General features: G+C 44.4%; 10 protein-coding genes across 10 annotated transcripts; 4 read left to right on the top strand and 6 right to left on the bottom strand.

Annotated features, from left to right (window-relative positions):
- Positions 1-121: 121 nt before the first annotated feature.
- On the bottom strand, positions 122-1,345 carry V2V93DRAFT_371417 (ubiquitin-conjugating enzyme/RWD-like protein). The gene is made up of 3 exons (XM_066910503.1): positions 1,203-1,345; positions 1,050-1,129; positions 122-991 (listed from the first exon to the last, which is right to left on the bottom strand). Exons 1-3 carry the CDS (start codon positions 1,227-1,229, stop codon positions 277-279), a joined length of 822 nt encoding a protein of 273 aa, XP_066764853.1. The 5' UTR covers positions 1,230-1,345; the 3' UTR covers positions 122-276.
- Positions 1,346-1,478: 133 nt separating this feature from the next.
- Positions 1,479-3,337, bottom strand: V2V93DRAFT_371420 (general substrate transporter). Its single transcript, XM_066910504.1, has 2 exons — positions 2,586-3,337; positions 1,479-2,536 (listed from the first exon to the last, which is right to left on the bottom strand). The coding sequence occupies exons 1-2, from the start codon at positions 3,279-3,281 to the stop codon at positions 1,577-1,579; spliced, it is 1,656 nt and encodes a 551-aa protein (XP_066764854.1). The 5' UTR covers positions 3,282-3,337; the 3' UTR covers positions 1,479-1,576.
- A 118-nt stretch (positions 3,338-3,455) lies between these two features.
- Positions 3,456-10,311, top strand: V2V93DRAFT_371423 (uncharacterized protein). The gene is made up of 14 exons (XM_066910505.1): positions 3,456-3,696; positions 3,749-4,120; positions 4,170-4,395; positions 4,449-6,419; positions 6,470-6,989; positions 7,040-7,511; positions 7,572-7,851; positions 7,906-8,096; positions 8,157-8,321; positions 8,389-8,461; positions 8,518-9,184; positions 9,238-9,362; positions 9,419-9,492; positions 9,552-10,311. The coding sequence occupies exons 1-14, from the start codon at positions 3,512-3,514 to the stop codon at positions 10,156-10,158; spliced, it is 5,928 nt and encodes a 1,975-aa protein (XP_066764855.1). The 5' UTR covers positions 3,456-3,511; the 3' UTR covers positions 10,159-10,311.
- V2V93DRAFT_274329 (N-terminal C2 in EEIG1 and EHBP1 proteins-domain-containing protein) lies at positions 10,235-11,282 on the top strand. The gene has a single exon (XM_066907182.1). It carries the CDS (start codon positions 10,338-10,340, stop codon positions 11,193-11,195), a length of 858 nt encoding a protein of 285 aa, XP_066764856.1. The 5' UTR covers positions 10,235-10,337; the 3' UTR covers positions 11,196-11,282.
- A 626-nt stretch (positions 11,283-11,908) lies between these two features.
- V2V93DRAFT_371429 (uncharacterized protein) lies at positions 11,909-13,388 on the bottom strand. Its single transcript, XM_066910506.1, has 3 exons — positions 13,146-13,388; positions 13,024-13,086; positions 11,909-12,958 (listed from the first exon to the last, which is right to left on the bottom strand). The coding sequence occupies exons 1-3, from the start codon at positions 13,335-13,337 to the stop codon at positions 12,176-12,178; spliced, it is 1,038 nt and encodes a 345-aa protein (XP_066764857.1). The 5' UTR covers positions 13,338-13,388; the 3' UTR covers positions 11,909-12,175.
- On the top strand, positions 13,356-14,618 carry V2V93DRAFT_371430 (uncharacterized protein). The gene has a single exon (XM_066910507.1). It carries the CDS (start codon positions 13,678-13,680, stop codon positions 14,419-14,421), a length of 744 nt encoding a protein of 247 aa, XP_066764858.1. The 5' UTR covers positions 13,356-13,677; the 3' UTR covers positions 14,422-14,618.
- A 627-nt stretch (positions 14,619-15,245) lies between these two features.
- V2V93DRAFT_336518 (CNH domain-containing protein) lies at positions 15,246-19,105 on the bottom strand. The gene is made up of 2 exons (XM_066907730.1): positions 16,921-19,105; positions 15,246-16,865 (listed from the first exon to the last, which is right to left on the bottom strand). Exons 1-2 carry the CDS (start codon positions 19,063-19,065, stop codon positions 15,402-15,404), a joined length of 3,609 nt encoding a protein of 1,202 aa, XP_066764859.1. The 5' UTR covers positions 19,066-19,105; the 3' UTR covers positions 15,246-15,401.
- Positions 19,106-19,362: 257 nt separating this feature from the next.
- Positions 19,363-20,259, top strand: V2V93DRAFT_325760 (V-ATPase proteolipid subunit C-like domain-containing protein; the record flags this gene model as incomplete). Its single annotated transcript, XM_066907510.1, has 3 exons — positions 19,363-19,418; positions 19,757-19,865; positions 19,930-20,259. 3 exons carry the CDS (start codon positions 19,363-19,365, stop codon positions 20,257-20,259), a joined length of 495 nt encoding a protein of 164 aa, XP_066764860.1.
- Positions 20,260-21,111: 852 nt separating this feature from the next.
- V2V93DRAFT_405923 (ubiquitin-conjugating enzyme/RWD-like protein) lies at positions 21,112-22,098 on the bottom strand (the record flags this gene model as incomplete). The annotated part of the gene is made up of 5 exons (XM_066912663.1): positions 21,861-22,098; positions 21,609-21,782; positions 21,475-21,550; positions 21,232-21,353; positions 21,112-21,200 (listed from the first exon to the last, which is right to left on the bottom strand). The coding sequence occupies exons 1-5, from the start codon at positions 21,928-21,930 to the stop codon at positions 21,112-21,114; spliced, it is 531 nt and encodes a 176-aa protein (XP_066764861.1). The 5' UTR covers positions 21,931-22,098.
- V2V93DRAFT_371440 (DnaJ domain-containing protein) lies at positions 22,099-23,832 on the bottom strand. Its single transcript, XM_066910508.1, has 4 exons — positions 23,648-23,832; positions 23,306-23,581; positions 23,158-23,247; positions 22,099-23,080 (listed from the first exon to the last, which is right to left on the bottom strand). Exons 1-4 carry the CDS (start codon positions 23,712-23,714, stop codon positions 22,230-22,232), a joined length of 1,284 nt encoding a protein of 427 aa, XP_066764862.1. The 5' UTR covers positions 23,715-23,832; the 3' UTR covers positions 22,099-22,229.
- Between the last annotated feature and the right edge of the window lie 59 nt (positions 23,833-23,891).

Raw genomic sequence — 23,891 nt, forward strand, 5'->3', positions numbered from 1 at the left:
TAAGCCGTAACAAATAAACAAGCAACCATCTGTCTAATTGTCAACGACATATCTCGACTCTTTGCGTCATTAGGTTGATGGCAGAATTAGGAAGCAAAATATAGATAAAAATCATTTCTATGCGTTAGGAAATTTCTATTATGACTAATGCAATTTTTGAAATTGATAAACAAGATAAACTACAAAAACTAAACCCAGTCATATTGCCAATTTAAACGCCAATCCAATAAATAAAACATGCTGACAAGTAGAGTGAGATCGATGTTACTTTATTGTTCACGGTCTGGTATTGATACTGGTCGATACGCGCGAAAAGACAACATATGACAAGACAACAACACATAGACACATAAATTTGTGTGTCTTGATCCAATTTGTGCCGCCTCCACCATCACCATTTCTATTTATGCTAGTAGAGTGCTTTGAATCTCTAGCTGTTCCAACAGCAGCGGCATTATAAACTCCAAGTGGCGCCTTTCGTTGCGACGCCGCCGCGTTGTTGTCGACACCGATCGCCAGATTATTACTTGCAGGTCTGCTGGCCGATTCTCTTACTGCAGCAGCAGTAGCAGCAGCTACTTGACGCTCTGCTGTTTTCTTATGCAAAATTTGCTCGCGATTTTCTGCTGCTTCTTTCGGAAATTCTTCGAGGAACTTTCTGTTTGACAAATTCCATTCCTTAGACAATTTGGCCAATTTGATTTTCTCCTCATCAGACGAGATCAAAGCACCAGTTGTGAGTTCATTAGACGTCATAAAGCTCAAGAGACCAGTCAATATCGTGCTGACTCCCCAGGTTGGGTCCCAAGTCTTTGGATGAAAATCTGAAATCGATAAGCAAAGTCTTGTGTTTGGTTGGAACCGCCCGGATGGAGTAATCATTCTGATAGCAGGGGGCTTAAAGGGAAAATCAGCGGGAAAAGTCAGGGTACCATGGTATTGTCCACCTTCGTACGGCGTAGCTGGTGGACCAGTAATGATATAGTGCCATCTGAATCTCTCGTATCAGCCCACCAATCCTCATAATTTATTTTGACTCGGATACGTACATTAGAATATTCTTCTCACTCGGATGAGCGTCAACAAATGGAGTCGGACTTTCCTGCATGCGCTTGTAATCGCGCGAAAGCTGTAAAAGCTATTAGTATCCAAATAGAAACATTAGGAAAACAAAAAGCTAACAAGGACTTTTTCACACTTACCCGCTGAGTCGCCGTTCGCGTTGCCATATTAGTATTATTCTGTCAGATATTAAACTGAGAAGAAGATTCAATTTATTAACACTCTTGAATTGAATACTTGGTGCAAATTGTTAGCAGAGTGCAGAGACTGATTTAAATCAGGGTCAATATTTGCGGAATAATTAATCGTCCTAGAGCTAGCCTATTTACTATCTAATCACAAAACCCTTATGCTTACATTTATTCATTTATGAAAATAAAATGTTGTACAACAGTTACAATGTAATTATGAATAAACTTGAATATTATTAATCCTAGAGTCGAAAACCTCTAGCCACTAATTTACTTTTTCTAGAATCAAAAGATAAAGTACAGCAGTAGCAGCAAATTGGCATTTAAACCTCAATCTCTTCCATTTCTCTGTCTAAAACTATTTCATTGTCAATTCCAAGCTCACTGTTGATCCGTCTCATTCGCTCTGCCGTCTCCAAACTCTCCGAGCCACCCCACAGTTTATCCATTTTTTCCATGTCTACACCCTTAGTTTCTGGTAAACACAGCCAAGTCCAAAGAAATAAGGTGACTGTACAGCTTGCAAAAAAGAAAAAGGTGCCATACTTCAACTGACGCAGCATTATCGGGGTAAGCAGGCCTACCAAAAAGTTGGATATCCAGTTGATAGATACAGCAATGCCAAGGGCTTGTGCTCGCACGCCTAGAGGGAATATTTCAGATGGGTATATCCAGCTAATACAGCCAACAGAGTAAGCGAAATTGAATACAAAAAGCCACAAAAATACAGCTGCTGCCCATCCTGCACCAGGGTATTGATTCCAAGACTTTTCAAACACAGCATACAACGTTCCAATAATCACATGCGAGACTGTCATGGCTGAGGCACCAAGCATCAAAACACTTCGTCGGCCGTATTTATCAACAACGGCAATTGCTGGGATTGTCGCTAACACATTGATAATGCCAATGACGCCAGTCGCCAACAGAGATACTGATGCGCCGCGGAGACCAATGGCCTGGAACATCTTGGGAGCGTAATAAATAATGGCATTGATTCCACTGAGCTGCTGGAGAACTTGCATAAAGCAAGCCACAAACAAGCGCTTCGCAAGATGTCGTTGCGTGACAAGCTCCTTATACAGCTGCAGAGCGCGCTGGTTGTGTGTCTTTGCTTCAGGAAATTTCTCTTGCATGGTGAGTTCATCAAACATGGCACCGGCTTTGATTTGAAGCATTTCTTGTTCTAGATTAGGGTCATTTTCAGGCAAAATGCGAAGCTTACCCAAAACATAGCGTGCTTCCTGTTCGCGTCCCACTTTCATAAGCCAACGAGGCGAAAACTGTAATTGTCTGTTAGTACGGCCCAATCCTAAAACATCCCCTACTTACCGGCAGAACAAACAAAGAAGAAAAGAGAAGAACAGCAGATGGAATAACGCGAATTCCTAATGGTAAGCGCCAGGCCGTTTGAGATTGCGAGTCTCCCACGCCTCCAATATGTTGGGTGCCAAAATCAAGCCAGAATGCAACCATAATTCCAGTAGCAATTGCAAATTGCTGAAGACTAACCGCTGATCCGCGGATATTCGAAGGAGCAATCTCACTAATATAGAGGGGGATGACCATACTGAGCTGCCCTACACCAATACCGCCAACAAAACGGCCAACGAAGATCATCGCGGTATTGACTGCACCGGCTTGCAATAGCGCCCCTATCAGATAAGATACATTTGCTAGTGCAATACTGTATCTACGCGATAAGCGATCAGCAAGAGGACTATTGATCAGAGCCCCCAAAAATGCTCCAATTTGCATAATCGAAACTGCCCAGCCTTGTAAATCGCCATCGCCGCCAATTCGAGGGAAAGACTTGATAAAGTTGTTCATAACAAGCACACCGGAAATCACACCTTGATCATATCCAAACAGAAATCCTCCAAGACTAGCGATCAAAGATAAGTGCAAAATCTTGCGAGACTTTAACAAGCCACGAAATCCGCCGTGCTCAGCCGACTCCCACAATAGATTCTCATCATCTGATAGCTTATCGGCCTCCATCTTCTCAACTCCCACTACATACGACATACTGACAGAATTACAATGCGGGTATTATCAAGGAGAAAATATACATCAAGTGTAATGTGGGAGGCAAGAGAAAGTACTTGACATCTTGAAGTGGCCTGAACAGTGAACACTGTATCACGTGATGCGACAACAAATAAACTCGCGTCCAGTGCGCGTCTTACACGCGAGTTCTCGGCCGCCTGAACAAGCACTCTCATTACCCGTAAAAAGGGCCAACTCATGGTTGTATTATGAGCGGGTCTGATGAGGCCAAAGGCATACCCGATAGACCGAAACGATCTTTTGAACTGGCGTTTTCAAGTCAGCAAAATCGACTAGTTGATGCTCTCGAGGCTCTGAGATCAGTTCTTCCGGAATATTTTAATGATAACGGCTTTCTCGAACCAGGTTCTGACAGATTCCTTGGATATATAAAGTACTATTATAGTTTAAAAATATTCTTGTGAAATTGCTAGCTGACTGTTTAGATCCGGGAAGTTTGCTTCTGAGAATCGAGATAAGAAGTCATTGCTGTTACATGCATTCAGTTTCTTACCTTGTTTGAAAAGCCACACACTTGAAAAGTTCATCGAATTCCGATGCGCGAGATGTGATTCTAAATCCTGTCTACTGAGCTCTTCAAGAGTGGAAACATGGGTAGAGCAATTTCAAATTCTTGATGCGTTAATAGGGCTGGCAGATGATAATCTGCAAAAGTTTGAGGTTCTATGCGCAATCAGACGCTATCTGACGCATTATCATCCACCGATGAGCAGTGACTTATACAGTGATACACCCGTCTATTTGTGGAGTGTGGATATGATTAAAAGCAACTCTCGTGAACTCCGTCTAGCTGCTAGGTATGTGTTTATATAGATCATACTGGTACAACGCTAACAGATCTCGTAGCCGGGTACTTCCTTTATTCATTCATGATTTAGGGTCTAGCCGGAGAATATTTAGCTTGATCACCGATATAGATATATCGCCATCCCATCTAACTGAAGGCTGCATCCTGACTTGGGCGGAAATTGCAAAGATATCTGAAGGAGAGGATCTCAACGTTGCTCTGATCAAGCTGGTATCATATCTCACATCCAACCATGACTTCTTTTCTGCTCTTGCATATCATGAGGTAAGTAAGCTTTCATTGACTGTAACTAGGAAAAAAATTGACTGTTTTTACAGCTGAAACGAGTGGCCTCGGCTCGAAACGAAACACCGCTGCAACTGCTTTTGCCGTTTCTAGAAACAATCAGTGGACTAGTTTTTAGGCCCTTCAAGATGAGAAGTGCTCAAATGTTATGCAATTTATTGAATATTTCAATGGCTGAGTTTTTCGAAAAAGCTCAGGAATATGCCCTGCCGTATTTAGTATTAGAGCACCGCAGAAACGACATCCGCAAAATCGCTGAAATTTTAAAGAAAAATACAGCAGAACTATGCTTTTTGTATTTGCAGGCAATTCTTGCGGCACTGCTCAGTAGCGGTCTGGGTGATCCGATTCTAGAATCCAAAGCATACCTCACCGAGATTTCTGAAAAATTGTCGAGATTGAACATTGCGAAATATGTGCAGATCAACTCACTAATTATCTCCGTTGAGGTGCTGAAAATGTACTCAGACAGCGACGATCAAATTCCTGAGGAAAAAGTGTCTGTGTTTCGGACGATCCGATTTCTGGCTGACGTCGATTCACAGATCGAGTCCACTTCAGGTAGTAATGCGAATTTGGATAAATTTATCAGTAAGAATATTTTAGGAATAATGTGCCATTTCTCAGATATGCTGTACAAGAAGCCATTCTGGCCAGATAGAAGACGATATTTGCGTGGCTTATCGTCAACTATTCGTCTTGCCAGACACCACGCTGTTACGGCAACTCCACAAATCTGCTCAAGTCTTCAAGCTACTATTGGTGACAGAAACCTGCAGGACGTAGTAATTGGTGCTTGGATAAATATGATGCGGTACTTTCCGAAAGGAGACGCAGCCAAACTGATACCTTTGGTTTTGTCTGTTATGTTCAATAGTTGGGACAAATTTACTAATCTTGCCAAAGCTCGCGCTACGGAGCTACTGGAATATATTTTGACTGCGTATCGAGACCATCTTGGGAAAATGCGCATCTCGACGATTCCAACGACGATATATGTGAGTCATCAGATACAGTCAGTAATTGACCGCTTTTTAGAGTTACTGCTTCCCTGTGCCGACCTAAAATTAATGCTAAACGACATGTCAAGTCGTTGTCGACATGAAAATTTTGCTGTAGTGCATGAGGCTCTACTGGAGCTGCGTACGATGCTATTGCAAAAGCAGTCTCTCCTGCAGGATCTAGCTCTTGAATCATCCTCTGAATCTGTGATTTCCGAAGTATCTCGTGACCTAACGGGAGTGTGCCATAGGTTCTCGGAGCGACGCCCGGATATTACGAAGGTAGCGGTCGAATGTATCGGCTTGATTGGCAGTATTGGGTATACAAAGATCGTCGCCTCTGATAACCCGCAGGATTTCATATTAGTGTCCAATTTCATGAAGTCCAAGGAAAACACCGACTATATAGCATTATTCCTAGATAATTTTCTTGTCCCGGCATTTCAATCTTCTACTGATACGAAATCTCAACTGTTTTTAGCTTTTGCTATGCAGCAACTGCTTGCTACATGCGGTTTGAATACAAGTACAATTAAGCCATCTCATCTGCAGCAGTATACGACTTGGGGTGCGTTCAGCGAGGCTGCCAAGGTTACGCTTACACCCTTCCTATCGTCTAGGTATGAGCTTGGACATCGTCAAGGACATGAACTGAGTTTCGAAGAGTATCCTCTATTCTCGACAGCAAAAGATCACAAGGCCTGGGTCCAGAATTTTGCTCGGGACTTACTTTGCCGCGCCTCTGTACATTGGCGCAAGCTATGGGAAGCAGAAAATGGATCAATAAGCGTGACTGAGAATATATTTTTCATCTTCTCAAAAATTATTAACAATCAGGATGTTCGACTTGCGGAGTTTCTGCTCCCTTCTGTCTATCAATTCCTCGTATGTCACGGAACTGAATCGGAACGAGGCTATATCTTAGAGGAGCTTCTTATAGTTTTGAATGTTGAGTCAAATAGTAATGAAGTGAAACGAGATGATATCAGATTGTCATATCAGGTGTGTTTCAATTAATAATTGATTGCTGACAAGGGCTGACCAACTTGCAGACTGTCTTTTCGATTCTCGACTACTGCAGTCGATGGCAGCGGGCACGCCGTCGCCGTAACGCGAATGAACGACTTCAGGAGAGTAAACGTTCGCGCTCTGGTCTACCTCCAGAAGTTGCTATTGGCGACGATGAAGGCACGCTAAAGACTGAACAACTGATCAAAAGTATTCCCGTAGATATTGTTGCCAATCGAGCCCTTGAATCTCATTCATACGCACGAGCACTCTTTTACTACGAGCAATCTCTTCGAGAAATGAAAAAATCAAAGGATGACGCGAATTCAGTTTATCGAAAGCTTCAGCATATTTATTCGCGATTAGACGATGCTGATGCTGTGCAGGGAATATCTGCTTTACTGTTGTCATCTGATCTCGACCAGCAAATCGTGGAGCACGAGTCTACCGGCAAATGGAACCTGGCATTGAATTGTTACGAGGTCGGGCTTCAAACACAGCCAGAGGCAAAGGCGACAATGAGCTCCGGAATCTTAAAATGTCTGCGCGAGCTGAATCAGAATGGTAAGCAGCGCAATCGTAGTACGAGCGAGCTGATGCTAATAATGAATTAGATGCACTTTTAAGTCGGCTGGAGTCTTGCATGAGTGATCTAAAAGGCAATTCGGCAGCGGGAATCAATCTGGGAATTGAATCATCTTGGATGAATTCAAACTGGAACTTACTTAAAAAATGGCTTCACGAAGGAGATGCAAGTACGTTTGACTATAGTGTTGGTAAGGCTCTGTCTTGTATACATGATCAAGATTTAGTAGAGCTGTACAGGACCCTCTCTCAATCGCGAATCAATATCGCGAACGAGATTGCCTTGTCAGGAATGACTGCTCCCAAACAGAGTCACGAATTTATATTTCGACTGCATGTGTTGGCTGATATTGAGACGATATATATGTGGTCAATTAATCCGAGGAAAGATTTTTCCTCTTTGTCATCATATATGGCCGGTCGAATGAATCAATTTGGGGGATCATACAGAGAAAAGCGATACCTACTAACTCTTAGGCAGGCAATTTTAACTGTTGTAAAGTACGTTCTTGGTTGTTTTTTCTTTGTGTCTCGAAGAGAGATTCTAATTTTAGTTCGCAGAAACTCATTTCCAAAAGATGCCACGTTAGAGATATTATTAGAAAAGGCTAAGAACGCGCGCAAAGCACGGAATTTTGACGAGGCGTACTCATATGTGCTGGAGGCTTGTACTGATTTTGACTCGCCTCTGGCATTACTTGAACACGCACGATTGCAATGGAATAAAGGAGAACAGCGACAGGCGCTGAAGAAATTGGAAGGGGTGTTGCAGCCTAGTGAAAAGTCTTCTGATAGCTCTTCGCTCGGCTTGGCTGGATCTAACAGCGTGGTCAGAGCTAAGGTGAGTCAGACATTATTATGCATCGAATGCTGCGGATATTAATTATAGGAATAGGCGTTACTGCGGTACGCGAAATGGTTTGATCAGTCGAACCAGGGTAATTGGTCCGTGGTACTGCACAAGTATAAGATGGTGGCATCAGAGTGTGTATCGCTCGAGAGCGGCCATTACCATCATGGCAAATATTGTATCAAGATATTAGACGCTCAAAAGGCTCTTGCACCAGAGCAACGAAGCGCACAGTAGTAAGGATTCTTTCTTTGTGTTTGATCTGTTTCAATGACTGACCGGAAACAAATAAACAGTACGAACGGATATTACCACCGACTTGCTTGCAAGTCTTACTGTAAAGCATTGAAATTTGGTGTAAAATATGTCTATCAAACGCTCCCCAAGCTGCTGACAGTCTGGCTTGATTTTGCTGATGAGGAGGCTAGAAATGAAAAGACTGAGCGTTACGATAAAAAGAGGTGTGTTTTCTTTGTAAAACGTTTATTGGTGTTTTGACGAATATCTCGCTGACGACGAAGGCTGTAGCGAGCGGGTACAGAATCTAAAGGCGATATCGGAAGTTATTGATGCAGTCTTTGCAAAGATTCCTCGATATGTTGTGAGTCAAATTAGGTTTGCTATATGAGATTCTAAGCTAACTACGCAAACTAAAAGTTTTTTCCAGTATTGTCACAAATTCTGTCAAGGGTACGGACGGTAGATGATCGTACGCTTAAAGTATTGTCAAGGACGCTGATTGAGATTGGCCTAACTTACCCTTCTCAATCGTGGTGGCAGATTTTGTCGCTATGTAAGACGAGCGACAAGAAGCGGCCGCCACGTGCTACGCTGCTTGCTCGCGACCTGCGAGCAGCATGTGCGAAAAAGTCGAGCAAGCTAGCGAGTGCGTTGAGAGCTGCTTCAGAATTGATGGATGCTTTGAATGTGCTTTGTCACGAAAAAGTACCCGCTCAGACAAAGATCCTGAATATTAATTCACTGAGTGGAGTTAGCTTTAGCAGGGTACTTCCCTCTGAGCTTATAGTTCCTGTACAAGCCAATATGACGATAACGTGGCCAGCGAGATATGCAGAGGCCACTGACTCAAATCATACGGCGTTTGCACAGAAGGTGACGGTAGTGAATATTGATCCGGTAGTGGAGGTTCTTAGTTCACTACAGATGCCGAAGAAGGTGAAGCTATATGGTAGCGACGGTCAAGAGTATTATGTTCTGTGCAAACCGATGGATGATCTACGAAAGGATGCAAGGTTGATGGAGTTCAATAATATGATTAATATGCTGTTGGCAAAGAATATGGAATCTAGCAAACGAGGTTTAGGTGAGTTGTGGTTGTTTTCTTTATTTTCTATTATACCACTCTAACGAAAGCAGAAATCATGACTTATGCTGTGACGGTATTGAGACAAGATTCGGGTATGATTGAGTGGGTAACAAACACGAGGACGTTACGAGACATTATACGGTCGGGATATGTTTCGAAGAACATTGTTATTAATGTAGGGCTTCACTCCGTTTTCTGGAATCAAGAACTCAAAGACTAATAATGATATAGTTTCCTGAAATTCGACAATTGCTAGATAATGCGAGTAGCCGGCAGCAAGTGTTTGCGGACAAGGTGCTTCAGATGTAAGTTTTTCTATTGTAAATTGTGAGGTGAGGGCAGTGGTTAATAAAGTCCAAATAAGGTTTCCTCCGGTACTGTACGAGTGGTTCATAGAGAATTTTCCGATTCCGACATCATGGTACGAATCGAGGACAGCTTTTGCACGGACCACGGCGGTGATGTCGATAGTGGGATATATCCTTGGATTAGGAGACAGGCACTGCGAGAATATACTATGCGACGAAGATACGGGACGAGCACTGCATGTTGATTTCAGCTGTTTGTTTGAGAAAGGTCTTGATTTAGAGGTACCAGAGTGTGTTCCGTTTCGGTTGACGCAGAATATGGTAGACGCGCTTGGTCCATACGGCTACGACGGTCCATTTAGACGGTGCTGTGAGATCACGCTCAAGATACTTCGAGAGAACGAAGAGGTGTTGCTTCCATTTTTAGAAACGTTTATTCATGATCCGCTTGTGGACTGGACGCGGAAGAAAAGCTCAAAGGCCAGAGGAGCGCCGTCGACGCCAGAGGAGGCGCTGGAGAGAATTAAGAAGCGATTTCGGGGTACTACTGCTGCTGACTCGTTTGCGTTAAGTGTTGATGCGCAGGTGGATGGATTACTGAAGGAAGCTACGGATCTCAGAAATCTGTCTGCCATGTATATAGGCTGGAGTGCTATGTGGTAATATAATAATGTATAAGATTAATGCAGTGCTCAAAGAGATCTATTTGAGATGCTCGACGATAATCAAGCCGCTCACAGTGAGGCGCTCACGTGACTGTAGATGTCATCTGCACGCTCAGCTTCCGTAGCTGTTAGTCCGCTATCCGATAGCTGCAGTTTCTGAATATATTGATAACGGCAATGAATAGATTACGGTCGCGGTCGCGCCGGTCAAAATTTTGGATGAAGATAATAATACATGACTTGAATAATATTCCGCTTGCAAGCGGTACGGTGTACGTTCGGTGGCACATGAAGGGCAGTGATGCGCGGGGGAGGACTAATCGAGTACCAATCAGAGACCACAAGGCTTCGTGGGAGCACAGTTGTGAGGTGGAGAAAGTGAGGATGGGAATTGACAGAGATGGAGTTCTTGAAGGACGAATAGTGGAATTTGAAGTCGTGAATCTGCATTCTGAAGAGAAGGTTATACTAGGTGGACTGCGGTTGAACGTGGCCGAGTATGTGCGAGTCGAACCAGCTGGACGACGATATCTGCTCGAAAACAGCAAAGTAAACTCGACTCTCAAAATCACGATTGAACTTCGACAGATTTCTGGCGAAGAGAATTTTTCGACGCCGCCCATGTCGTCAGGCCAGGTCTTTCGCGGTATCACTGGTGTCATGCTCGAGCACAATCATCAGTCTCTACTCTCTGACACTCTTCATGCGCCTTCCATACCCGCCTCACTAAATACAGTTGCAGCAGCATCATCGACCCCTAGTTTGTACCGAAAAACACTTACAGCATCCTGGCAGCGGCAGGATGGCGAGCTGCCCGCCGAAGAAGCTATCGAAGATATCTTTGCAGGTGGCGACGGCTGGGCTAAGGACGCTAGTAGAAAACTCATCGCTGGGTCTGAATCCGCGACTACTGACGATATCATCGTTGGAAGTGTGCCCAATGCAGGCGTCGATGCCGTGAAAAGGAACGGGGAAATCATGCGTTGGGCAGAGAGCGATGATTTGAGGAGCTGGGTTGTGCCTACTTTTACCTAGACTTGCGCGATGGACGATTCTGCAGCTATATCCGAACTATCGTCTTATGCTTACATACGCGCAGATTACAGAATTGCATCAAGCTTCTGTTGCATAGTGTCGCTCATGCATGCGTTCTTTTGCGCACATTTTTAGCTCTTACTTGGGTCATGTGCATTTCTCGAGCTGCTCCATCTACGCCAATCTTGCGCGTGATTCGAGATCTTCAAACGAAGACCTAATCAGCCACTTCGTGCATTCATCATTTGTGTGTTTATCAAACAAGGTATCTGTATCACTAATAAATAAGGCACCCATCTGTTGTGACAGGTGTCTGTATGTATCATCCATAAATCGGAGTATACAATGTAGACAATTATATTATTCTATCGCCAAAGCTTTGTCTATTTAATTTTTGTTTTTATGTCATAAATGTAAACATCCCAAAAAAAAAACAGCAAAACAGCCAAAAACTAGGACACCTACGATTCCAGCGTGGTCTCCCACCGCAGTACTAAGTAGGCCTAAAGGAGCTTAACTAGAGTTGATCGGACGGGAAACGGTGCTTTTTCCTTAGTATGGTCCTAGCTGTTATTTTACATCTCCTGCTCACTGTAATTCACTCTTGTGCATACGTTTGTACTTATTACACTTCGTATATATGATTTGATTTGCTTTTATTTGAATCTTAATTGGGCGTCGGCAAAAGGGCTATTTATAGCACTATATTGTGGTTCAGGGATCTCGGATTATGATATTATAAATTGTCCATAGCAATATACCAATCAATCAAATATTGCGCCTTTATCATAAAAACAGGACTACAGTGCAATCCTTCAAATCAATTATTAATTTTAGATCTCATAGAAAACCAATATATGTATGAAAGTAAAAATGCTGATTTACAACGCTAGATATGTTTTTAGAATATAAAGAGGAAGATATTGGAATCAACAATGAAAGGCTTCGCAGCAGTAATAGTACAGTATAATAGCCTGATTCTAAAATAATCCCAAATCAAGCAAACTGCGCGCAGCTCCAAGTTGTCCTGGTGTACCTTTCACGGAAGAACTCGGCACATTACTCTTCAATGGGCTGCTAAACTGATTCTGTGCTGCGGATGCTACGGCTGCGGCGGAGGCAGACGCGGCCGCAAGCTTGCTAACCGCCCCGGAAACTGGAAGACTGTAACGCTTACGTGCGGGAGTAACCACCGTCGACGCTGCTGCCGGCAGTGTTGTTGGCTTGATCGAGCTCGAGGTTGTTGAGCGAGCGCGCTTGGCGTTAGTGGATGCTCTTTCAGTAGACTTGCGCTTTCGTCTCAGACGCTTATCATCCGCGTCGATAGCGTAATGGATGAATGTGCCGCTGCTACGCTTGCGTGGTAACTGTGGACGCAAGTCACCTTGAGCCGCGAGCTTTTTGGCTGTTTCTGACAGCACGGCTTGCACGCTCTGTAGCTTGGCTGCGGCGGCAGAAATAGGTGGAGGTTTCAGCACTGTATGGCTTCTAGTATTGTGAGAGTGGCTCCTATAGGTGTAGTTACTGCTGTGGATGATGCCATTGTAAGCATTCTGGTTGGCATAGTTGCTGGAGTTGATAATGTGAGGTTGCTGGATATTGTGATAAGATAGCTTCTCGAAAGAAGAGGGTAACAAAGCCATAGTCTGTGCCTTTTGAACTGGTTTGTCGCGAAGACAAAGCTCAGAAAGTGGCGTCGAGACCTCGTGATGCTTGACCTTGTAGTACGCCAGTCTAAGTCTTAGCCGCAATCGATCCGCGTGCTATATTGAAATGTCAACCCATCTTTCCTATTTGTGAGCAATGTTAAAACTGCTAGAGAGCGTACCTGTCGGCAAATTGGCTTCGCGATCGCTGTTGGTTTCTGCAACTCGGCAGCAGGCGTCAAAGGCTAGAACAACTTAGTATTCGATCAAAATAGACTAACAGTACAAAGAAGACTATACGTACAATGGGACTGCTAGCAAGAGCAATGCTCTGGCTTTTGTCAATCCGAATCTCATCTTCTCCCGCAGTCGTGTCTTTCTTCCTCGTTGACTCTTTGAGCATTGGCATTTTAAGCATCTGCATCTTTGTAGGCGACGATGAAATGTTTGCAGACACATCTGCCAGCGCCCGACGCGGCTGAGATAGACCAGCCATGCTCACACAATACTTAATACTTGATAGAGGAGAAAAAAGTGTGAGAGGAAGTGGACAAAGGTAAGAATCAGTGGGTAGAGACGAGGAATGCGCCAAAACAAACACGCGTATACACACGCCCCTTAGTGCTTACATATCTGGCAGCATTGGCGCTCTCCGACGCGTCGTCTTCTGCGGCTCAACAGCCTCCGCCTCATTTCGGCAGTTCTTACAATATACTCTCCTTCTTTCTAAACGCTCGTAGTTTCTTTTGTAGCTTTGTAATGTTTCTTTTTTATTGCATGCGCCTCTTTGGAACTAATAGTTACAGTTACTTCTTTCAAATCAATAGCCACAAATAATGACGAGTAATATTAGCTCGTCGCAGCATCTTCCTTGCCGAGCAAGCGGACACTGGGCCGACTCAGATGTCGGTGAGCGTACGAAATGGGTTGCAGATCGCTTTTCTTTGTGTCCATTGACTACAGCTGATGATACCAACTCCACCAGCTGCAGTACTTATAAAAGTGCCATATTGACCGATCACTGCGAAAGCGGAAGAAAACTCGATAAGAAAACGGAACAGAATCCTGAAAGAATGAGCAGACAAGAGACAAGCAGCAGGAAGGAAAAGGCAGGAAACGAAAAAAAAGATGTAAAAGAATTATCATATTTGAGTAAAGAACTACGGCAAATACTCAACTTAGAACCAAGCTCCTTACCTCCAGATTTCACCTCATTCAATCCGCACAAGCACAAGCACAAGCACAAGCACAGGTACCAGACTGTACATCAGCACACTGCTGATCGCAACCACAAACTCACAAAACCAAGTATCAAAAGAGAATTAGAACAAGAAGATGAGGCCGTTATTCAGAATGATGAGGATGATGAGGACGAGAAGCTAATTAAAGAGTTGGCGCACATATGTGACCTGCATGATCTGTATCCAGGACAGACAAGTAATCGCGAGAGTTTGACAAAAAAAGAAAGCAGATTAGATCGGATTATCAATGAACGCTCGTCAGCCACTATCCCTGCTCAGAAGCCACACAAATCTATTCGGTCTCGTGCTCGAGAAGTTACATCTCATTTTCTCAGGTGACGAGAATGGTAATGCCCATCGATAGTCAAAAGACAACCGGTCGCGAAAATGCATGGAGTCCAAGCACAAAGACGTGAGCATTCATTGTTGAATTCATACTCAATCAGTGAAATATAAAAAACCGACACCGCTCCCCGACAGTCAGCGTGATAATCAGCTCCGCAGACCGCGTCGTCGTTCGCGCTCCAGTTCTCGCCATTCTAATCGCCATTCATCAAGGATATCAGTAGCTTGTTCGATCAGTTCATCCCAAGTTTCATGTTCAGTAGCTGGTAATTCCGCCATTTGAGCAAGAATCTTCTTTAGCTGCTCGCATTCTGACGCTGTCGCCTCTGATGCACATGTTGACGATGATGAGCCTGCTGTATTGGGTGGAGTGACTAATTGTGAATTACTGTCTTCCATATCGTCTTGGCTTGTAAGAACTATTCTCTTTTTTGGTATTATTGTACGACTGGTGACCTCGCCTTTTCTTTGTAATATGCGGATTGTTGGAATAGTTATTCGCTTGCAGTGTTTGTTGATTTGCTTTTCGTTGTCATTGTTGTATATTATTTCCTTTCTTCAATAAAACATGCATCGTCAGTTATTTTGGAAATATTTCATTTTTGAATCCCACCCTCTTTCCTTATTCTTAATTTGCTTGTTTTATGGTTGACTGCAGTGTAACGAGTATAATCAACAGACTATTTCAAATAAGAACCATCAACAAGCCGCACGCCACAAATTTTTGAATTCGTCTAGTTTTTAAGTAGGCGACGACAAGAGAAATACAAAATCGCCAGCTTTCGTCTGGTAAGTTCTGATTGACATATAAAGAAAAAGCTAGAATTTTACAGCCAATTTTAATATAGAAATGAAAGTTCCTGTTTGAGATACTGTACATGATTTATCATATTTAATCGTAATTCATACAAAATACCAAACTTTTTCCATAATAACCCAAAAACTTATTATAATTACTATTAAAATAAAATTCATCAATCATCCAATCGCTGTCTACCGATGTCAACGCTTGCTCCTCGATCTCCTACATCTCCACCACCAACAGGCCTAGAATTAGCGGTCGATCCCCAAAAATCCAACCATGCAACGACATCATGACCGCGTTCATCCTCGTACACATACAAGATTTCGTTTGTGCTCTCATGCAAAAATCTGATATTTTCGCCTGTAATGATATGCACCAGAGCACCGCTTTCAACATGTCGGATCTCAATAAAACTAGACTCAAATGCAAGGATATAAGGATACGACAACGCAAAAGACTGTGGCAAACCTTCCCAATGAATCATCCAATCAGAACGGGACCTCCATCCGTTTCTATTAACAAAAAAGGAAAAGTCAGAGTAAGAAAGAAGGAAATCGCCATTAAGACGATAAATAGCAATCGGCTTCAATCCTTCGCGGTTCATAACAAAATCAAGGGAAGTATCAGCCGGATCAAGCAAAGACTGTGTATCAAGAGTCTCCAGAGACACAATTTCAAATCCCTTGGCACATCCGACGCAGACCTTCGATTTGAGAAACGAGAGCGAAATGGCTTCCGATGGTACGTAAAAGTCTTTGAATGATTTAAGACCTTCACTTTGGCCTTGCAACAATCGTCTGATGGTAGTCTGCTTACGGCCTCGTGAGTGAGGCTCTTCGGGCTCGAGAGCGCGAACAGTAGTCGTCATAGTATTAGTTTTGACTGTACATACAAGTACACGGCCAAGCGATACCCCAGATTTGAAAAAATTGATGTGCGTGGCGACCTTTTTAGGTTTACGAGCTGCCGCCAGAGCTGCGCTGTTGCTGGCACTGCTGCTGGCGTTGTTGCTAACGTTGCCGTTACCAGCATTATTGCTGCTGTGGCTGACTGCAGCGCCATTGCCATTAACAGAGTGGTGCACATCAGTCTCAAGTGCATCAAGTGACCAATACAGCAAATTTTTGTCCGAAAGAGCAAGCAGTATAGAATATTTCTCCAAGACATCAAGCTGCGTGATATTTGGAACCGCAAGCATGCGCTGAGGTCGTGCAATCACTGATGCACCTCGAGCGGGTCTAGTATCAGACATGTATATACCACTGTCGGTACCATAAAGCATTTTGCGACCACCATCAAGAGGCACGGCGCAGTTGACACGGTTGACGGAATCGAAGTATCCTGTACAAAGGATTGTAGCCGAATAGATACTATTACGCTCACGCAACTGCTGCTGCTGCGCCGCTATTGACTCTGCCCATTTCTTGCGCACAACAGCTGCAGGTGCATATAACGTCAAATCGTAGCCGCGACGTCCAAGATGAGTGAAGGTCAGAGGAAACTTGCCGGGGACGCCGCCGTCATTATTGCTGCGAGACGGTACCGCACGCGCCGAAGAGATTAGTGATGATGACTGGCGTTTGCCTAAACCTTCTTCGGCCTGCGCTACTACAAGCAATTCAAGTGGAATAGGCTGAATCAAAGTATTAGTACGATCGAATATTTAATAAATTGTTCTGATAGCTCACCTTTCTAAAAACCCTTGCTTGCTCACGGCGATTGACAGTCTTCTTGCGCACAAAGAGTAAGCAGTGGTCGAGTAAATACGCCGTAACGTCACCCTGCTGGTCCGTCAAGCGCTTCTTAAAGACTTGCTGGAACAAAATTTGGCGATCCTCGTCGGTTAACTTGAGGTCGACGTACTCTCCGGGAGGAAAGACAAGCGACTGCGAGAGCTGCATAAGTTCATACCTATCAGACGCCTTTCCTGTCTCAATATTGACCTTTAACAAAAATCCTTTGATTAGAGCAATGGCGGCAGCCAGATCGCGTCGATCATCATCATCGTCAGGAGATGTCAGCTTCAACACCGCCTCAAGAAGAAGGGGATAACGCGCAAGACGCGTGGTAGGCTTGGTCAAATATCCATTTAGCTCAAGCTTACGCGACTCCTTTTTGCGCTCAGTTTCCTCGACAAACTTGGCAAAGAGCGGGTTGGTCGACTTTTCGCGTTCAAATTCATGTTTGCCGTAAAGTTGGTTGGCACCATACTTGATAAAAGGAGAAAAGCGGGCGACGTGCTCTAGCATAATATCACCAATTCCACGCACGATGGGTGCGAGCATCTGCCGTTTTGTAAGCGCGTCGGCAAGACGCGAGTTGACGGCGTGTACTTCCATGACGTTGGAGAATACAGTGCGGATAAATTTTTCGCGACGGTGCTCGGGAATAATATTTGACTTTCGCAGCGGAATGATCCAAAAGTCGCGAAGATACTCAAGATCTTTGACAAAATCCCGCTCTGTGTATATTGCTTCACAGATTGTTTCTTGGCGTTTTTTCTCGCGCTCGTCAATGGAGTCAGCGATTTCTTGAGAGACGGAGTGAATCCAAAGTTTATTCTCCTTGTCTGACTCATCACCGGCATCTGAATTGAGCGACCAAGAAGAAGGCTGACGCCGCAGAGTTCCAGTAGAGGAAGAAACATGACCGGCGATGGTGCCACTAGCAGACGTTGCGGTAGCGGTCGAGCCAGAAGGAGCATCAGCCGAAGACGACGACAGCAAAGAAGGGTGAAGCTCCTTTGCACGAAACTGCTGCTCAAGCCGCTTAGGACAGTGCACGGCGTAGCAGACGTGGGAGCGAGTGCAGGTTGGCGAATAGCACTCAGTCATGAGCATGAAGATACCGGTGACGCCTGCAGAGACGCTTTGCAAAGCCTGCTTAGGCAACGGAGCAGCATTAAGGGCTACTACGTTGTTTTCTTCTTCTTCCTCATATTCTTCTTCTTCATCGTCGTATTCTTCAAGCTCGACGAGAGCAGGGGTGCGGTCACCGGGAGTGCGAGTGTCAAGGTCTGCAATGTCGCGGAGCTGGTAGACTTCGCTCGCATGATCGCGCAACTTGTGCGCATAAGTGACGTCGTGAAAAAGCTTAAGGGAGTCTAAGGCACGGCCAAGAAGCAAGGCGAGTGTGCGGTCCGGGGTTTGCAAGATGTACATGAGCAGGTCGACGGCTTCTCTGCCGGTGAAGGCGTTTTTGTAAGTGAGCGAGTCTTTGACGCGATCACCGGCCTGAAGCAGCTCGACAAAGGCGGAAGCAACTCTGGATAAAAGAGCCGGATAGACCAAAGGTTTGCCGCGCGAGGCCATGACGATGGTTGAATGCGACGGCGCATGAGGATGAGAGAAGGAGTAGGAAGAGACGGGAAGAGAAGGCAGTTGCTTCGCAGAGCTGATGCGATCACTAAGGCTGTTGCTCGAGCTGCTCGTTCTGCTAAGATTAATGTTTGAGTTAGCGTTGCTGCTGGTGTTGTTGTTGTCGTTGCTGGTGTTGCGATTGTTACTGGTGTTGCTGTTGGGGTTGATCACGCCCGCATGATTCGGCGCGAGGTTCGGCACAATCGGAGCTCGCATCCGTCTTGGCTGGAAAGCCTGCTGCTGCTGCTGCTGATTCTGCAGATACTGCTGCTGCTGCTGCTGCTGCTGCTGCTGCTGCTGCGTCTGATTCCGACTCTGATACTGCTGGCTCTCTTGCGCCTGATATTGAGGATGAGGAGAAGGTTGAGGATGCCGATGGTTCCGAGGATTCTGCTGATTCTGATCCTGAGCTGTTGCCGCGCCCGGTCTTGCCGGGAACGGAAAGTAATCTGGCTCGTCGGCGAGCTGTGCCATCTCTGCGTGCTGCTTCTGCTGTTTCTGCTTCTGCTTCTGCTGTTTGTCTGGCACAAAAGACTGAGCTGCGGAGTACTGGTCACATGATATATACATAACTGCACAGCAACATATTACATAGGGTTAGGTGTAATCATGCGCCGCTCTTATCGGGCGACTGTGGTTGGCCGCCAACCGCTATCTTCTCGCTCTTTTCCTGTCTCCTGGCGTCTTCTTCCATTCTTCGCACTCCTCTTCCTTCGGCGAACCCTCCCTTTTCTGCTTCCAAATCCCCTTTTTTGCGTCTATTATCTCATCATGGAGATGGAAAATGAGCTCTACCCGGCCTTCGCGCCCTTCTTCGGCTTTGCTGGGTGAGTTTTCTTTGTGTTTTCGTCGTGTTTTTCGTGGTCTTTGCAGCTCGTCACTTTCTTTACTATCGTGGTCTTTTTATCGAAAATCTATTCTTCAATCTATTCAAGTTCGTGTGTTGTGTTCAGAGAATAGAGAATACTTTTCTCCGATTTGTTTCAGCGATAAAACCACAACCAGAACTATACTTTGCAGGCGATCCTCTTTGTTCGACTCGATGCTCTACTTTTGACATTCAATCTTACTTCTATAATAATCACCATCATCGTCATCATCACAGCTTGAAGGCCATGAAGTCACTTAGATTTGGTGACTCGGTTAGACTAACATCAAATTCTAGATGTGCTTCCGCCATCATTCTCTCTGCTCTCGGCTCCGCTGTCGGTACTGCTAAGAGTGGCATCGGTATTGCTGGTGTCGGTACCTTCAAGCCCGAGTTGATTATGCGGGTATGAAAGATTAATTTTTTTTTTTTCAAGTTCATTCTTTCTTACATGATTATAAATCTTGTAGAGTTTGATTCCAGTCATTATGTCTGGTATCTTAGCCGTCTACGGCCTCGTAGTCTCCGTGCTCATCGCCGGTGACATGTCTCCCGACGACGATTACTCCCTCTTCTCGGGCTTTATGCATCTCGCCTGTGGTCTCTGCGTTGGTCTTTCTGCGCTCGCGGCCGGATACGCCATCGGCATTGTCGGTGACGAGGGTGTTAGAATGTTCATGCTGCAGCCAAAGATCTTTGTCGGTATGGTGCTTATCCTCATTTTTGCTGAGGTTCTTGGTCTCTATGGACTTATCGTTGCCCTAATTCTCAACACCAAGGCCACTGCTGTTGGCAACTAATTTTATATTCCATACAATCTATTTTAAACTTTTATGGCTGTTATACTTTTACATTTACATTTATAGAGGCAGGGCAAACATGCAGAGAAGAGAAAGAAAAAATCAAAGCGAGAGGATATGAGGATTTCATAATTATATGTTTTTTGGAAGAAACGGTGGATGGCATAGATGTGTATGTGGAGGAAGTTAGAGAGCACATAAGATGAGGAGTTTTGGGTTTTTTTTTTTCATTATATTATATTCTCGGTGTGTTTTTATTTCTATTTCAAATGTGATTTTCTTCCAGCTTCTCATTATTTTTGGTGTATGCTTTTCTCACGTATGTATTTTTTCACATATGTAGAGGAAGGAGTTAAATGTCGTATATAATCTGACTGTGACTCTAGTAGTCTCATAGCTAGCCAAGATTGAAAACTAAGTCGGTAATAAATTAAATGCCGCTTATATTTAACAATGGATAAAAGACACAACGCGACCCAAAACTAACAATAAATCATGACGATAATACCACATGTAAAACAAAGATATGAAAGACTATGAAGAGCAAAGCAAAACCAAGAATTTGACAAGAAACAAACAAAGTAAAGAAACTCAACAAAACTAAAAAACCTTACAAAACTAAAATACTAACAAAACTATAAGAGAACAGACTAACAAAAGTAATTAATTAAATAAAAAAAGAGTTGATAAATACCAGTACAGTGTCAATTAGCTGTACTAGAACCAATCAATCTCTAGAATTAGTTGAAGAAATCCGCAAAAAATTAATATCGTAGACCGTCGTAATAAATTTCAGCAAAATGAATACCAGCAATAAGAAATTAGTATAAGAATCACTCAGCTTTGAAAATGCTATAACATTTCAGCACTATCTCTTGTCAGCTTCCGCACGCGCTTCTTGAATGCAGGGTCTATGCATAATTGTTTGTCAATAAAAAGCGCTACCCGTAAATTATTACAAATTACACATACAATTTTCACGAAGTTCTTTCGCGGCGTCCATATTTGCAGGGGAATCCGGGTTTGGCGAAGAAAGCATAGCAATCACACTCAATAAGATTGTCTCTGCCGAGTGCACCGGCAACCAACGTTCTCTGCTCAAGTTAGTTGATATTCGTAAGTAGGGGGGTACATTTCACTTTTGAAGCACAGCCAAATGACTTTTAATAAGCTAATTAAAAGCAAGCCGAGCAACAATCTTTGGATAAAACTCACCCTGCATCTTCGTAGCCGTACTTATCCTCACCAGGCGGATGCAAGATGCTAATGCACACATTTCCATCCGGATAGACTGCACACTCCTGTTAGCTTCTCAATCTGTAATCAGCAAGTAATAGTTTTGTACGCACCATTTGGATGCCACATTGGCGTCTCAAAGCGCATCTTAGGAGGCATCAACGGATAGTCCTCTGGGAATGTGAGCCGCGCTTTAAAGAAGCCACCCTCGTAGAGCGTATCGTCGGGACCGATCAGCATTACTTCCCATTGATAGATGTTATCATCAATAAGACCAGCAGAGATGCCTGAAGATGAAAAAAAAGAGGGGAGTCAGCAGGTGAGCACTAGAAGAGGGTGCACTAGAGCACCAGGAGAGGGCGTACCCGGGATGCCGTTGCGCGAGATGTCGCGGAGCTGGCGGCGAAGGATAGTTTCCGAAGCCTTTGTAGCCATTTGATAGAATAGTGTATATATTAAAAAAAGCTGTACTGTTTCGCTTTCAAGACAAGGGATAGCAAAACAAGATAGGGCAATAACGGCGGAGTGGGCGGCGAAAGAGGAGGCGAGCGGCGGAGAACATGAGTCTGCGGCTCACGCTAGTTGTAGTTGTGAGCCAGGGTTTTCTTGATTAGATGATTGTTTTCAATTTATACGTTTTTATTTGTAAGTTACGCGTATGTATCTATGTATATAGGCTTATATCCTTTGCATCTCAAACTAGATCAATTATTTTTAATACCCTCAATATTCTCTCAAGCAGCGAAAACTTTCCACTCGCCACCAATGCTGCTCGCTGCCTCCGCGAATAACCCGCGCGCAGCAGCAGCATCTGCCTGCCCAGCAAGCTTTTGCACAAGATCCGCAAGAGCACTGTCGTCGATCTTCTCAAGCAGAGAGTCAGTCTCGTTAAGAGCGGCGTCAATAGCGGCTCCAGATGCGGCTCCCTCGACAAAGTAATTGGCATCTTTGACGGCTCCCTTGATAACCCGACGGTTTTTCTTCTTTGCATTCTTGGCCGCCTCCTTTGCCTTCTTGCTCTTTTCGCGCTCTTCTTTGACTTTCTCCTCGTCCTCTTTAGCCTTCTGCTCGGCCTCCTCCTTGGCTTTCTTCGCATCCTCGGCTGCCTTGCGTGCGTCCGCCTCGCGTTCCCATTTACGCTGCTCCTTTGCCTTCTTCTCGGCTTCTTTAAACATCTTCATCCGCGGATCAACGCTCAAGCAGTCGTCAACCATTTTGCGTAGTCGAGCAGTATCCTCCGTTTTGTGTTTCTGTCTAGCGGCCTTGTTCTTGCGCTCAATGTGTCGCTTGTGATCCCGGTTGTCCGAGTCGTCCGGAACATCCTCATCAAGATACTCAAAAGTGCGCCACGAATCAAAGCTGTAAAAGAAATTGTAGAAATGGTCAACCTCGGCCTTACTCGACTTTTCATCACCAAGCTTTGGCACCGGTGTCTTCTTTGAGAAGCGGCCCTCTGCTTCAAAGGCGGCACCCCATTGCCTATAGAAGTTGCCCTTTGACTTTTTAGATGGCGCAGGTACATTTGCGCCCTCATCAACTGAATCGAATTGGCGACGACGTACCGGATCAGAGAGGATTTCCATGGCTAATGATATTGTCAGTTTCTTTTTTTCTTTTTTTTTTTTTATGACAAATCGTGATTCGCAAGAAAAAAAAACCTACCTTTCTGAATGCACTTAAAAAAACCATCGTCTTCATTATCACCAGCCTGAGCTCTCTTGTCAGGGTGATGTTTGAGTACCTTTTTGCGGTCTATACTCTACGTTAGATGATATAGCAGAAGACAAAGAGACAGAAGGATAAAACCTACGTGCACGGCGGATCTGCTCATCGGTCGCCTTGTAGCGGTACTTAGACAATCCGAGAACCTGATAATGGTCTTGGTTCTTCCAGTCCTTGGGATCACGCGCAAGCATAGCGGCATCTTCTTCCTCCTCGTCCTCCGACACCTCCTCGTCCTCGATACTCTTCACGTTAAGCTCGGCCTGGATTCGCTCATCCTCAGACCAAGTACGCCCGCGGAGCATACGACGAGCATGAGACAAGTATTGAGGGCCCAAAGGCTCGATAGCTCGAGGAATGTGCGCTGTATATCTCAAATGTTAGCACTCGTACTGTTTCATCTTTCACTAGCAAATGAGTCGATGCACACCCGAAAGCGCGCCGTAGCTGGTAAACTCAGCTAGGCCAGTCTTTGCAGAAGGAAGAACAGCAGTCATTTTGATTTCAGAATAATTTATATAAATTAATGCTAAACCCGATATTAATTCTGAATGCAGAATACAGCTCTGGCTGACTACTGAGAGTGTATTATAATTGAAATCCAAAAAAATAAAATGAAATAGAAATTTTATAAAAAATTCGCGAGCGGCTTAGGTTAGTGTAGTTTATGGGTT

This window comes from Kockiozyma suomiensis (assembly GCF_038497685.1).
Source record: "Kockiozyma suomiensis strain NRRL Y-17356 unplaced genomic scaffold V2V93scaffold_9, whole genome shotgun sequence".
NCBI classification, from domain to species: domain Eukaryota; kingdom Fungi; phylum Ascomycota; class Lipomycetes; order Lipomycetales; family Lipomycetaceae; genus Kockiozyma; species Kockiozyma suomiensis.

Coding starts and splice junctions, on each gene's coding strand:
- V2V93DRAFT_371417 (XM_066910503.1), bottom strand. CDS start 1,229: ATGGCAACGCGAACGGCGACTCAGCGG. Junction 1,130..1,202: donor CGCGAACGGCGACTCAGCGG/GTAAGTGTGAAA, acceptor TAGCTTTTACAG/CTTTCGCGCGATTACAAGCG. Junction 992..1,049: donor AGTGAGAAGAATATTCTAAT/GTACGTATCCGA, acceptor CGAGAGATTCAG/ATGGCACTATATCATTACTG.
- V2V93DRAFT_371420 (XM_066910504.1), bottom strand. CDS start 3,281: ATGTCGTATGTAGTGGGAGTTGAGAAGATGGAGGCCGATAAGCTATCA. Junction 2,537..2,585: donor CTTCTTTGTTTGTTCTGCCG/GTAAGTAGGGGA, acceptor AGACAATTACAG/TTTTCGCCTCGTTGGCTTAT.
- V2V93DRAFT_371423 (XM_066910505.1), top strand. CDS start 3,512: ATGAGCGGGTCTGATGAGGCCAAAGGCATACCCGATAGACCGAAACGA. Junction 4,396..4,448: donor CTGCTCTTGCATATCATGAG/GTAAGTAAGCTT, acceptor CTGTTTTTACAG/CTGAAACGAGTGGCCTCGGC. Junction 8,097..8,156: donor GAGCAACGAAGCGCACAGTA/GTAAGGATTCTT, acceptor ACAAATAAACAG/TACGAACGGATATTACCACC.
- V2V93DRAFT_274329 (XM_066907182.1), top strand. CDS start 10,338: ATGAATAGATTACGGTCGCGGTCGCGCCGGTCAAAATTTTGGATGAAG.
- V2V93DRAFT_371429 (XM_066910506.1), bottom strand. CDS start 13,337: ATGGCTGGTCTATCTCAGCCGCGTCGGGCGCTGGCAGATGTGTCTGCA. Junction 13,087..13,145: donor CTCTTGCTAGCAGTCCCATT/GTACGTATAGTC, acceptor AAGTTGTTCTAG/CCTTTGACGCCTGCTGCCGA. Junction 12,959..13,023: donor CGAAGCCAATTTGCCGACAG/GTACGCTCTCTA, acceptor ATTTCAATATAG/CACGCGGATCGATTGCGGCT.
- V2V93DRAFT_371430 (XM_066910507.1), top strand. CDS start 13,678: ATGACGAGTAATATTAGCTCGTCGCAGCATCTTCCTTGCCGAGCAAGC.
- V2V93DRAFT_336518 (XM_066907730.1), bottom strand. CDS start 19,065: ATGGCACAGCTCGCCGACGAGCCAGATTACTTTCCGTTCCCGGCAAGA. Junction 16,866..16,920: donor AAGCAAGGGTTTTTAGAAAG/GTGAGCTATCAG, acceptor ACTTTGATTCAG/CCTATTCCACTTGAATTGCT.
- V2V93DRAFT_371440 (XM_066910508.1), bottom strand. CDS start 23,714: ATGACTGCTGTTCTTCCTTCTGCAAAGACTGGCCTAGCTGAGTTTACC. Junction 23,582..23,647: donor CAGCTACGGCGCGCTTTCGG/GTGTGCATCGAC, acceptor TGAGATATACAG/CGCACATTCCTCGAGCTATC. Junction 23,081..23,157: donor TTTTAAGTGCATTCAGAAAG/GTAGGTTTTTTT, acceptor CAATATCATTAG/CCATGGAAATCCTCTCTGAT.